Source organism: Miscanthus floridulus, chromosome 10 (assembly GCF_019320115.1).
Source record: "Miscanthus floridulus cultivar M001 chromosome 10, ASM1932011v1, whole genome shotgun sequence".
Lineage (NCBI taxonomy): Eukaryota > Viridiplantae > Streptophyta > Magnoliopsida > Poales > Poaceae > Miscanthus > Miscanthus floridulus.
In genome coordinates, this window is record NC_089589.1 from 49,873,557 (window position 1) to 49,887,246 (window position 13,690).

Below are 13,690 nucleotides of genomic sequence, written 5' to 3' on the forward strand. Positions count from 1 at the left end.
AAAATATGGAGTATAATTACCTCTTAATAAAATATTGAGCAATATATTTTGAAATTGACGAAGTCACCATTGTCGGTATGTGAGTCGCTCACCTTTAAAAGAATAATTCTATTAAATTGTAAAATAAATTTAGAAAAATGTAAATACTTATACGAAATTGGGTGGATTGGTTCCAACCTAAGGAACCTAACAAAATATATTAGTGTTGGAAGCAAGAAAAATTAGTGTTCAACTATGCCCCTTGAATAAAGGAAATTAGTGTTCCAATGAAAAAAAAAATGGTCCACCTAATTTGTTGGAAGCAAAGTTCAAAACTCATGAGAAAATAACCATAATACATTAAATTTCCGATCAAACGGCCAGAGACAGTTCTGAACAAGACGTTGAACTTGGGTAGTGTTTAGTTCCCAAAATTTTTTAAGATTCTCCGTCACATCGAATCTTTGGACGCATGCATGAAGCATTAAATATAAATAAAAAATAAAACTAATTACACAGTTTAGACGAAATTCACGAGACAAATCTTTTAAGCCTAATTAAACTATAATTAAACACTAATTGCTAAATAACAATGAAAATACTATAGTACTATTTTGTAAAAAATTTCGTCAAAACTAAACAAGCCCTTGCTACTCCTATCTGTCAGTCTCGCGCCCTTGATGCTTCTGAATTTAATAGCACTGGCGGTTGCACTTCTCCCACGACGGTGGCCATAGTTTAGTGGCTGCAGTACAGGCTCCACTTGGGGGCGAGGAGGAGGAGGCGGGTGCCGCTCCTGTGGCCTCGCCATGTGCTCTCTCCCCCCGTCCTCGGCTCCTCCTCCCTCCTCGGTATCTACATGACATTATGCCAAGATCTCCCTCTCTGATCTGACCACCGCTGCCATTTGCGTCTGCTCCTCGCAAACCCCTGTGTCGCTTTGCCCTTCGTTTCGCCAACTATAAAACCGGGGGTCCTGCGGTGTGTGACCTTTTTATACCGATGTGCAGTGCAGGGTCAACTTCGTCAGGCTTCCTGGGTCACACTGTAAGTACACTGGGCTGGGGGAGTGAGTGCCTCCTGTTCTTGATTGACTGACTGCTCTTGGATGCTCATCGATCTTGGTTGCTGCTTTTTGCTAACCCCTTTCTGCCGATCTGTTCTGTTCACTCTTTTCTGAAAGTATACTTTTGGTTCAGTTGAGTTGCTATATAGTATTTCAGAGTGTGGGGGCCGAGATCCACGAGACCACAACATGTTTGAAATACCTGCAATTATTTACTAATATACTGTCGAATTCTTTGATATGATTTCCAAACTTACATGGTATGATGAGCTCGAGTTTAGCTGACTCTACCCAGCTGAAAGTATTAGAAGTTTGTATATTTGATTCATTGTTTAGTTCTTTTCTGTGTTCACTGCATCCATAGTTTAGTTGTTTTCTTTTCTGTGTGATTCTGTTCTCTTCATTTGATTCCTACTGTTGTCAATTCTCAATCGGTCCGAAATGCCACTTCAAAACATTTGATGGTAACTCCACTCTGAATTTCATTACTACTCAGAAACTGTAAAGATGGGGTGTGGCCCATCAATCCCCGAGAAGTACAGCATACGAGGGAAGGGGCGCAAGCGCCGGAGCATCATACACGAGGTTGCTGTGTTCGTGCCCACCATCCGCATACCGGTGGCTTCTGACATAGCTCATCCGCTCAGGGGAATAGTTTCCAAGGATCTCGTCGATCGCCTCTCCACACTCCGTGCTCATGTCGTCGCGCTGGCTGAAGAAATCTGTATGTTCATCACTGATCTGTGGTTACTATACTACTGCTCTGCTCACCAGCGGAACTTGGTTGTTGTAAAAGGTTCTGATTTACTGTTTTAATTGGTGACCTCATCCTATGCAAAGATTCTGCGGACGTATCAGCTGTTCAAGAACTGCAACATGCGTTAGAGGAGTACTTGCCAGTTGTTCTTGGTTTAACAATGAAAGGTTTCAACTTTTTCTTATTCACTTCTATATAATCTCTTCTGTATAATCTTCATGGTTAATTACTCAAAGATTTATAATGACATTTTCATTGATCGGAACAGAGAGCCGTCTTGAATCGTCAGTACAATTCAGATGGAAGACCTTAGACGATGACCAGGTGATAGTTTGGCACCTTTGCTATTTTATTGCGTTGGAATGGAGGGAGTATTATTTGGATGCCTTTACTGATTGAATTACAAGAGGTTTATTTCTTATTCAGGAGTGTTGTTTGGCGAGTGCATGGTATGAGGTGCTCTCAGTGGTCCACATGATGGCCATGCTTGCATTGTTTGAGGCTAATCTATTACTCATTCCAAAGAACAGTCAAGCTGGTGGTGAAAGGAAGGTATCAGAAGGTCTGTTCATCTTTTTGTTACTACTAGCAATTTTTTTTTTCATACTTGTCTCTAATTTCTTGCCAATCTTGATGACGGCCTCAAGTGAAGAAGATAGTTTTGATCACACTGGCAGTATTCAATTACGGACACCGTAGAAAGATTACTGTAACAATAGTACATAATACTTTTGGTAGCAACATAAGGAGGAGTATATCTCCTCATGAATACTTTGTCCCATATGTAAAATTGGGGAAATGACACTTTGTGATTACTTCTGCAGATGCAAAGAAGGATGTTGTCGATTCATTGCTCAGGGCTTCAGGATGCTTAGACTATTCCGTGCATCGCATACTTGCTCAAATACCTGCACAAGTCAAGTATGCACTCATCCTTCAATGCATGTTAGCCAGGAGAAGTTTGAAGTTATCACCTTTGAATGTTCCTTTAAGCAAGTGCTTACTATACCTTGTGCTTTCAACTGCAGAAAGAGTTTTCCTAGTTACTTGCAGGAGGGTATGCTTGAGGCCATCTCAATTCAGGCATTGGCTCAGGCAAGTTCACCTGTTATACTTATATATCTATTTTTTTATATTATGGTGCCGAATTTGTAATTATCTTGTACTGTCCCAACTGCACAAAACAGTGTGTAGAAATACAGCTTGGCTTGGCTTCTGAATGTGAAAAGGCAACATTGTCAGTAAAGAGGAGGCTAGCCTGTGAGCAAGTCAGTTATTTTTCTCAGGTCAGTAATGCATAACAAAGTCCTACAATTGACATTTTCTTCAGTTATTTCGGCGTCAACAATATTTCTACTTATTTATGCTCAGGCTCACTATTGTCTGTCGGGATGCGATACAAGTGACTCGTATGGAAAAAAGCTTCTGCTGTTCCTGAAGTGGAAATGCATGGAGGCTAAGGTTGTCTGAAGACAACATAATCCCTTCAGAGTACCCAAAACTGAATTTCTGATGTTAATTTGTTATCTTGCCCATCAGGCTGTAGCATATTACTACCATGGTCTCGTACTGGACAAGGGCGGTGAACCGGCCAACCATATCAGCGCAGTCTGCTGCCTCTCTGCAGCTGATGACCTACTTTCAGACAGCAAAAGGGCTTGCTTGAGTTTCTGCCTGGCAAATCCTGTCACAAGGTCTGATACTACATTACTACTCCAACATAACTAATAGGTTAAATTAATCAAAATATGTGCTGACGGGATCTTTTACTTATTCAATTGTACGTAGGGTACCTCCTCCTTGGGGTGTCATGAAAAACATGCACAAAAAAATTCCAGATGTGGCTTACAAGAAGTTTCAAGTGTATGGGCATCTGTTTGAGCAAAACAAGAATAGGTAAATCCCCAGATCCCAGGACCAACTCTACATCTGAAATGGCAAAGTTTACAGTTGGAAGGTGGTTGTTTGTTGATTCTAATTGCTTTTGCCCAAAAACAATATTCAGAGCATGTTGAAAATTGAAATGGAAGTCTGCTTGAATTAAGCTCAAGAACATAGATGAACAACCTATATCATTCATATTTATTGTTTTGCTCTAGTGGTAATTTCACTACTTTCCTGGTGCAGCACACTTCAATCGGTTCCTGATCTACCAGAGTTTGCGCTGTCACTGAGACCAGAAGGATATGAGTTGCCAAGCACTGATTCAATCTGGGAGAATGTTAATGGCCAACCTCAGATTCAGAGCCTCAAGGAGCATCTGAACGATGGCGAAGATGAAGTAGATTTAAAATGATAGTTCTCACTTCCAAATGCTTCCTTTCATTGTACCACCAAAGGTAGCAGAAGTTATACTCTAGAATTCAAAATGCTTAACCCAAAATGTTTTGGATTCAGCATATGCCACAACTGCATCTGTATAATTGCAACGATTACCGTATGAAATAGTAAAGTCTTGATGTATAAAAGAATAATAAATAATAGGAAAGAATAGTTGGTTTCTTACTGTAATCGCCTTAATTTTACTTTCCCAACTGGAAGAACAGAGCATCACAGAAAAAAAAAAACTATGGCACACATTTCAATAATAAAACAATAATTGTCCATTAGCCTGGGTGTGCTCATTCATCATGTGCATGAAAGTTAGAACTTGATCTGTAGTAGACAATTTGAAAGGTCAGTCTCAACTGTTTACTAATTGTCGGGGTTATGTAAATGGGATACCCCAAAGCATGGCTTTAAGAGCCGATTAGGCGATGGCCCAGCTGGCCACCAGCCCAGCTAAACACGGCCTGCCTCGACTCCTCGCCCTCGAGCCAAACAAGGCCCACCTCGTACTCTCCCACCTCTCGACCACCTACAGCCTTGGCCGCAAAGGAAAGGACGAGAGGTGGGAAGACACATATAGTACGCGTGCCCTGTCCGGGCACGCACGCGTACACTCCGCCAAGTACAAGGAGGATAGCAGCCTGTCTGACAATTCGGATATAGGGCAGAGCGTCGCCTCGGTCAGCACCCTGTTGACAGACAAGACCACACCAGGGCATCGCTACGTCACTCCCGTGTGGCTCAACACCACCCAAGTCCCGTCCAGCCTGATGGACGGGTGTACGATCACACCCACCATGATGTGGGGACCACAACTGGGGAGTCCGCTCTCCCACTCTGACCGGATCCTATGCCCCCGATCCGACCTCAGGAGGTCGGGGCAACAGGATCCCGACCTCGGGAGCAGGCAGCCCGCGATGGAACAACCACTCTCCCCGTATAGTGACATCGCGACTTCTCTCCGCCACGATGATAGCAAGCAAGCCATACCAGGCATGGGAGTTGGTGATCAACCACCACTCCCGTTGCACCGCCATGGTCGGAATAGTACCGCCACCGTATGCCACGCCTTGGCGTAAGGAGCAAGCTGAAGACGACCATACCTCGACGTGACAACAAGTCCAGACGGACTACTTAACAAGCACGCTAGCTTCTCCACCCTTCGGGCTCCTGGCCACTCGGACTAGGAGAACCCTTACTTTGCATGTAACCTAGCCCCGCGACTATATAAGGGGAGCCAGGCCTTCTTCGAAGGATAGACTCCAAGTTGATTGACTTCCAGTGGATCGACTTCCTACGATAGGTTTCCCCTTTCTCAAACTCTTCCCTCCAGTAGGACTGTAGCTTTGTATACCCCCTGTTGTAAGCCTTTTAGAGCATTTTGGCATTGAGGAACATGTACTCACACGTCTCTGGCACTACACGTAGAGCTTCGTCCCGAACCTGTATAAATCCTTTTGTGTCTTGGGTGCTAGCCATCGAATCCCTTAAGCAGCGCAGCGATAAATTTACTGGTCGGTTCTTAAAACACCGACACTAATCCAGTTGTCGGACAAGGTTATTTTTGTACACTTCATGATCCTTCCGAATGAGTCCAACGGCCTGAACAGTAAATGTGAAGAAATGCTTTAAGGTCTGGATCAACAAAAATGATTCATTTGACTTTCAGATGTATAATATTACATGTAGGAAGAAATATAGTTAGGAAAGTTCTACTCACCCTTTGAAAAAAACATGCTCCATTCAAACATTTTGACTCCAGGACTTCAACTCACGTGCTGTTGGAAGGATCTATGGAAAAGTTGTGATAACTTACTGCCAAATGTTGCCTTATGGGTAAGCATTAGTGACCGAAAGTCAGCCTGTGCGAAGTTTTTGGGCAAATTTTGCTATAGGTCCCACAAAGAATCATGGTATTTGCTATGGGATCCATAGGAAATACCATAATTGTCGAGTGTGCTATCTGCCTTGTTTGAAAGAAACTTTTTGCTACGAGGTTACCACCTAATAATTTCAATCATGTACTTCAAAATGAAGCTGTCTAACAACACAACACATCTGACCCATGTACATACGTAACTCTTCTAGAAGTCTAGAAAATTAAGTAGTTAAAAGTTTTTGAGCTTTGGTTGCTAATTAAGACTAGTGATTTGTGAGTATAGACCACATAATATAAAACAGAAATGCATGAACAAATTATGTAGACTGGATTTTATGAGCATAGGGATGTGGCTCATGTTACCTGTCAAATTGATACAATATGCTAATGATTCAGCCACATCATTGGAGGGCAGAGTTGACTGAGCTCAATCTCAGCCCACTGGTGCCGGTTTGACAGTTATCACAAAATATTTTTTTAAAGAACTTATGTTGTTATTTACCTATTTATAGCGTATAAAATGAATTCGTGAAAAAGTAAAGTTTCAGTGAGTTTTGATTTTGAAATCACATATGGAGTATCTGTGTGCACAAAACATAGAGAGAATGCATCGTAAAACCCAAAACATGTACAAATGGTACAAATTAAAGTCCCCATTCATTGTTTGCACGAATCACCATAGTTTCTTTCGAATCAAGTTCCTTTAATGTTATTTGTACCAACAAATCCACTTTAAGGGCATGCAACTGTTTCCCAACAAATATTTCTTTTGTCCAACATCCAGCTTTGCTGCTAGTATAAAACATAGAGAAAATTTCTCCTTAGTCACTCTAAACTTGCTTGATTGTCTCTCCTATGTGTAACACCTAGCACCCAAGAACTTGCACGGTTGCCTCATTTAAACTTGTGCGGTTTCTCACCTAGCTAGCTCCCTGAAGGACTTGAACAGAAGCAAAGTTTAGGGGGGGGTAAGGTTAAATAATGCAAGATTGCAAGTTTAGGGGCTATGTGTGATAACCGTGTAAGTTCAAGGAGACGAGAAACTAATTAGAAAGTTTAAAGGGCAACTTGAGAAATTCACACAAGTTCAGGGATGTATGGTGCAATTGTCTCTAAAACAATTATCATTTCTTTACAAGTTGGATGATCTACTCCAGGAAGCCTTAGCCGTATCATCATCATAAACAATTGAACACAGCAGACAAAGAGGTTGCGAACACTTGGTGCCAGGTGGTAGCAAACGCCATGTAAAACATAAGTCCGATGGTGTGTATGTAAGCGCTTTGTGCAAAACCAAAATGTACCTTGACTATCAGGCCTACTGAGGCCACTCTGAATGAATGAAATCAAGAGGGGGATCATCTCCCCTTCCGTCGACTTACGAAAAAAAGGTGAAGTTTTACTTGGTCAGAGATAATGTTAACAAATCTAATCTAGACCTTACTCGAAGGCACAACAATTGACTAGAAATCTAGGGGTAACAATTGACTAATCTAATCTAGAACTTACTTCTGAAGAATCAATGAAGGAAAAAATGTTAATCAGACTGATAAAGACAAATTACTTCAACAGCCATCCCTTTTATTTATTCATAGAATCGTGTATAAAAAGCCTCCCTCTCCACCATCTGTGTGGCAAACAGTTCTGAGGTTTGCAGCAATGGCGGCACAGTTTGCAGCAGCAGGAGTCCTCATCGGGCTTCTCGCTCTTGCAACATTTGCAAGCTGCAACACTGAAGGTATACCGATCAAATAACAGACGCTATTTTCAATCTTAGTCTTTTCTGAAACATGCATGCTGTTGTCACTTGAAGGTGACATACTGTACAAGCAAAGGTTGGCATGGAAGGACCCAAACAATGTGCTGCAGAGCTGGGATTCGACGCTTGCCAATCCCTGCACCTGGTTCCATGTCACCTGCAACAACAATAACTCCGTCATCCGTGTGTATGGCACTCTCTATTCTTCCTCTATGATAGTTTTGGGATCAAGTATAATCATTCCTATCTGTACCTTTCCAGAATTCAGAATCTCTGAAACATCATCAGGACGTATGCAGTAAACTAGTCCTGTATCTACCACTGAGGACTGAAAGATACAGTACTTATCTAAAAACCTTGTCAGGCTGAAGTCATTGTTTCTTGCTTCCTGCAGGGATTTGGGCAATGCAGGCATCTCCGGCCCTCTGCTTCCAGATCTTGGAGAACTTGAGAACCTCCAGTACATGTATGAATCGCATAACCTGTAGCAAGCAATTACTGAAAGCATCATAGAATGGCAATTTCCTGAACATGTACTTGCCATGCATGTTTGCAGTGAGCTGTATGGCAACCGCCTGAACGGTTCGATTCCAGAAACACTGGGCAACCTGACTAATCTCATCAGCTTGGATCTCTGGGTCAACCTGCTTACCGGCCCAATACCATCTACGCTTGGTTCCATCAGCACGCTGCGATATCTGTAATCAACCTTTTAACAAGATTTTCATATGCCCTTTCATAAGACAACCCTGAATTGTGACTACTATTTTCTAAATTGCACATTTTTGGATTAATGGTGTTCTACAGGAGGTTGTACCAGAACAATCTGACAGGGTCTATACCATCATCGTTTGGCAATCTGACTAGCCTTCGGGAATTGAAGCTTCAAGAGAATTCATTGAGCGGCTCTATTCCTGCCTCCCTTGGCAACGTCAAAACATTACAGTTCTTGTATGTCATTGCTCGTAAATTCGCATACCGTATTCTGAATGGCCAAGAAAGATCATACTAGTGTTGTTTACTTGTTCTCTATAGTAAATTTAACTTTTGGTCTTCTTTGCACAGGGAACTAAACGGGAATATGCTGACTGGCACGGTTCCACTGGAAGTCCTCTCCCTTGTCCTTGTTGGGAACCTGACCGAGCTGTGAGTACCGAGTAATATAGCAATTTAATACATCATTAGCACTTCTACATGTATGGATACATTATATCACGAGATGATGATCCTTTTTTTTTCAAAAATTATCTGCATTTAGAAATATTGCTAGAAACAACCTGGATGGCACCGCGACATCGTCCGGACTGAGAGGTACTGACGTGATTGTAAATCTCAATTTTGATAGGTTTAGCTTTTGGTTTTATTTTCACATGCATATACAGTATATATGTAGTGATGCTTACAAGAACTACAATTTGGCAATGTCACAGTGTCTACGATTATCCAGGATATGCTGAAGACTACATGATGGCTTGATGAGTCCTTGGATCAAGGCTTTGTTTTAATTTGTTTCATGCAAACGCGGGAAATAAATGAATAATTCCAATGGGATGCATTGGTCTAGACACCTTGCAGTAGAATATGTTTGTCGAGTTTAGCTCAATTTGTGAGGAAATAATGGATAATGCGAGTTGGACAATTCAATTTCTCTTAAAAAATGGCTTTTGTCCTGAATAAAAATAATCTCTTATATAGTATATATAAAGCAAGAGTTTCCTCTGTGCGTTCTTGTTCCCTCCGGCCTCCCTCTATTCTGAAGCTACTAACATTCGTTCCTAAAGTATAAGTCATTCCAACTTTCTTGAAAGAGTTCAAAGCACTTCAAGTTTGACCAAAATTATAGAGAGAATTATAAAGATTTATGACATGAAATAGGTAAACTATAGAAATATAATCAATGAAGAATCTAATAATACTTATTTGGTATCATAAATGTTATTATTTTATCATATAAATTTGGTCAAACTTGAGATGATTTAACTCTCCAATAAAGTTCAAATGCCTTATAATTTGAGACTTGGGGGAGTATAAAATAACGTACAGCACCGATCGCTACTGCATGGTGACTTGATAAGTGTAGTGAAAAAAAAAAGATTACTAAAGGCCTGACTAAAGGAATATACTAGGTTATACACCATTGAAATTATATAGTTTCGCTTTGGATATAGTATATATCGAAGAAATTTCTAGAAAAGATCACTTCTTTCTTGGAAAAAAGGAATCGCTCCAGCAAACACTTTGGCCCCAAGACTTGGACACAAATGTTGCCGAAACACAGAGTTTACAGAGGTTGCCGAAACTGTACAAAACAGCTTGAGCAAGCACCGCGAACGGAAGAAAGAGGTGTGATCATGTGTGCTACGTGGTCCTTGTGGCGAAGCCAGGATGATCGCCGGCATGGCAATGCCGATTGACCCGAGTGCAGCAATGGAATGGGCACTTGAGACCTGCTGCCATCTATTAGGCGGCGACCAGCCTGAGCATGGAAGAATGACAGCGCCAAGCATGCAGTGGCAAATGCCAGAGGCGGGCTCCCTAAAGATCAATGTTGATGGGGCATACTCCCAGGAACCTAGCACAGGTGCAACGGGCGCGGTTCTGAGTGACAGTAGCGGAAATTTCTTTGCGGCGTCAGCTCGATGGTTGGATTCGTTGGGATCAGCACTCCTGGCAGAAGCTGAAGCGCTTCGGGATGGCGTGCAGCTCATACCAGGAGGCACCAGGGAGCGCATCATATTAAAGACGGATTCTCAGGAGCTGGCATCGCTGTGGAACAACAGAAGAATGCACCGGTCGGAGATAGCTGCAATCCTAGAAGATGTGGAGGAGATGGCGTCAAACTTTATCTCCTTCCAGGTTCTTCACACGAGACTATCAGCGAATTTTGCAGCTCACTTGTGCGCTCAGCACGCTTCTTCCTTTCTAGCAAATTTTGTATGGCTGCAGCCTCCTAGCTTCTTACAGAATTGCTTGCAATTCGATTGTAACAATGCTGTTTAATGAATGAAGCAAATGGTTAAAAAAAAAAAGCACCGCCCAAGCTCCCTCCAGGCACTTGCGCACTCATTTACACAATTACTGACGGTACAAACTCCCTAGTTTTAAGACTCCGACTTGTATCCACAGCCTCGTTTCTTACCGGATCGTCCCTAGCAGCCTATGAATTGGATCTATTTTACTTACGACGTTCGGCGCCAGCAGCGTGCCCGGATGTCCCGTGCCTGCTGCCCGCCCCGTGTCCGACTTTCCCGCGCAGCGCCCGCGCATGCTCCTTCCCCGTGCTGCCGCTGGGTCCTGATTTAACCGTGCATGCTTGTGGGGGGGAATCATCGCGTCCGCTGCCATCAGGAGCACCAGCGACGCCTGACCGCGCACTCCTGCTGCCCGCATGCTAAAGATGGCGCATGATGCTGCTACTAACCGGCCACATCAGCTGGAATGAGGAGAGAGAGCCCAGCGATGCAGCTTGGTGCTCCACGTCTGCCGCCACACTCATAGATATAACTTTGTGCTCCGTGCTTGTTGTCGCACCCGCTTGGCTTCCTACGCGCACGTAGGGACCACCTCTGTCTATGCCCTCTAGCCGCGTCTGCTGATGAAACACTTGCAACATAAATCATTTGTTGTAACGTACGTCAAAAATAGATAAAATATTTACATTATACGCTTGCAACATATGTGTATGGGCATTGCAACATATGCAACGTCCTTATAAAACACTTGCAACATACATTTAAAACAGCTAAAACATTTAAAGCATACACTTGCAACGTGTATAGCCAGTGCAACATATGCAACATCTAGATAAAACACTTGCAACAAACATTTAAAACAACTGAAATATTTAAAACATACACTTGCAACATACGTGTATAGTTATTGCAACATATGTAACAACAGATCTACTTTTGCAATATCCAGATAAAACATATGCAACATACATCTAAAATGCATGAAACATATGGTTACAACATGTGCGCTCATCTACTTGTTGCACCACAATGGAGGCTCGTTCACGCGGAGCTCAACGCCGGTGCAGAGCTCGAGGTCGCCCATGGTAGGCGGATGGATTGCGAGCAGATGTATCGCGGCACGGTGGGAGGCACGAGGCGTGGGTGAGGGTGCTCGAGGCGAGGCACGAGGCGCGCGACGCAAATCTCGAGGGTAGACACGTCCATCCCGTCCTTTGGCGCGAGACATAGGCCCTGTTCGCTGATCTGAAATTTGGCTGAAACTGGCTGAAAAATACTGTTCTGGCTGAATTATTGTGAGAGAAAACACCGTTCCAGCTGAAAAAACAAGCTGAACAAGCCGAATATGGAGTAAGCCGAACAGGACCATAGGGCGTGCGACGCGAGCGGGGGCAGGCACGTCGCGAGGCGCGTCCGTCCGTCCTTTGGCGCGAGGCATGAAGCACGGGGCGCATGACGCGACGCACGGGGAAGGCACATCCGTACCGTCCTGAAAGGACGGACATCCAGAGTATATCGTTATCGTTTTACTGAGTGTTGGATTGATACGACGTCATATTGTGTTGGATTATTTTTATTAGATTAGAGGATTATTACATCTGCATACACCTGGTTGTATTGAAAGGTTACCTTCACACATGTATTGCTCACATATATGTAAAATCAATCAGAAATGCTTTTTTAAGAAAAAACTCAACCTGAAATGTAAATAGAATTCAACGATCAAGCACATGGCCTTTTTAATAAATAAATATGGTCACCGTCATGTACACAACAGTAATAATAAGCATAACATTATTATGCTCTAACGATATATGAAATCATTCATTAATAATATTATTGTATAAATCTAGATAATTTTGTTAAAGGGCTCAATCAGCCTGTTTGCTTATTGGTTTCAGCCAGAGCTTATCAGTTAGTGAACAGTGTTTTCTCTCACAATAAACTAGCACCAACCGAGCTTATCAACCAGAAATCAACCAGCGAACAGACCGAATAAGAACATCTCGAAGGATATCTTATTTTTCCTTAAAAAACATGATGTTTTCTGACTCAAAAAAGTACGAGAGACCACCGATAATTCACTCGGGAGTCGCATCTCCGTAGCCGCCGCCTCCCTGCAGGTTCTACTGATCCTCTGCCTTCCCCTACCAGCGGCAGCCAGCCACGTGGCCTTGTGCCACTTGGCCTCGTCGAGCACAGGACCCCTCACGGGTGAGCACAGGAATCGATCGACCGTGCACCATGGCTTCCCCTTCATTGATTCATGCGTACATACGTGCATGCTCCTCTTCCTCTATCTTTGTCCACAAAGACGCACTGCCCGTGTGCCGTGCCAATTGCCAACGTAGCGCGTGTCACATCGCCTGATCTCGCCGCCACCTCCTTTCCGCGAACGATCGAGTCAATGCCATTCCACTCGCACGCTCGCAGCCACGCGCGGCTGCCGTTTCCGAATCGAAGGCCGGTCGTCCGCTTGCCCTCTTCCCTGGATGGCGACCTTTGGCGCGAAGGAGAACGAGCGGGGAAACGCCGATACACGTGTGCTGCGGTGCACGCAACTTTAAAAGCTAGGGTGTTTTTCTAGGTGCTAAAAGATTAGAAGATAGTTTAAGAGTTGTTGGAGATGAAATTTTTTTTCTATTTTTTCTAAAAAATCATGAATTGAGAAGGACTATAGGATACTCTTGGAGATGCTCAAAGATCGGCTTGAAGCTGTGTGTGTTTTCTTATCCATGTTCTTGTAATTTTGAATAAAAGCATCGGATTTAGATGTACCATCGTGGAAGGTCTACCGGAGCAAAACTCTATATCATAAGCTTAACATCCTTTGGGCCATAGTCCAAATTTTACCTAGCGGGCTCAATATTATTGGTTCTCTAGTTTCTTTACTTTAATTGCCCATTTTGGTTGTGGGCTACACTATTTCTAAGCATGCCTATGTTTAGAT

General features: G+C 43.0%; 3 protein-coding genes across 3 annotated transcripts; all 3 read left to right on the plus strand.

Annotated features, from left to right (window-relative positions):
* Positions 1 to 801: 801 nt before the first annotated feature.
* Positions 802 to 4,273, plus strand: LOC136490193 (uncharacterized). Its single transcript, XM_066486670.1, has 12 exons — positions 802 to 1,026; positions 1,542 to 1,769; positions 1,886 to 1,969; positions 2,071 to 2,126; positions 2,229 to 2,364; positions 2,627 to 2,723; positions 2,831 to 2,897; positions 2,990 to 3,088; positions 3,174 to 3,263; positions 3,342 to 3,496; positions 3,591 to 3,698; positions 3,930 to 4,273. The coding sequence occupies exons 2-12, from the start codon at positions 1,553 to 1,555 to the stop codon at positions 4,096 to 4,098; spliced, it is 1,278 nt and encodes a 425-aa protein (XP_066342767.1). The 5' UTR covers positions 802 to 1,026; positions 1,542 to 1,552; the 3' UTR covers positions 4,099 to 4,273.
* Positions 4,274 to 7,624: 3,351 nt separating this feature from the next.
* LOC136490194 (disease resistance protein BAK6-like) lies at positions 7,625 to 9,457 on the plus strand. The gene is made up of 8 exons (XM_066486671.1): positions 7,625 to 7,747; positions 7,823 to 7,955; positions 8,163 to 8,234; positions 8,325 to 8,468; positions 8,576 to 8,719; positions 8,834 to 8,914; positions 9,027 to 9,079; positions 9,199 to 9,457. The coding sequence occupies exons 1-8, from the start codon at positions 7,669 to 7,671 to the stop codon at positions 9,234 to 9,236; spliced, it is 744 nt and encodes a 247-aa protein (XP_066342768.1). The 5' UTR covers positions 7,625 to 7,668; the 3' UTR covers positions 9,237 to 9,457.
* A 708-nt stretch (positions 9,458 to 10,165) lies between these two features.
* Positions 10,166 to 10,768, plus strand: LOC136488604 (uncharacterized). The gene has a single exon (XM_066485481.1). The coding sequence runs from the start codon at positions 10,166 to 10,168 to the stop codon at positions 10,766 to 10,768; it is 603 nt and encodes a 200-aa protein (XP_066341578.1).
* Positions 10,769 to 13,690: the final 2,922 nt, after the last annotated feature.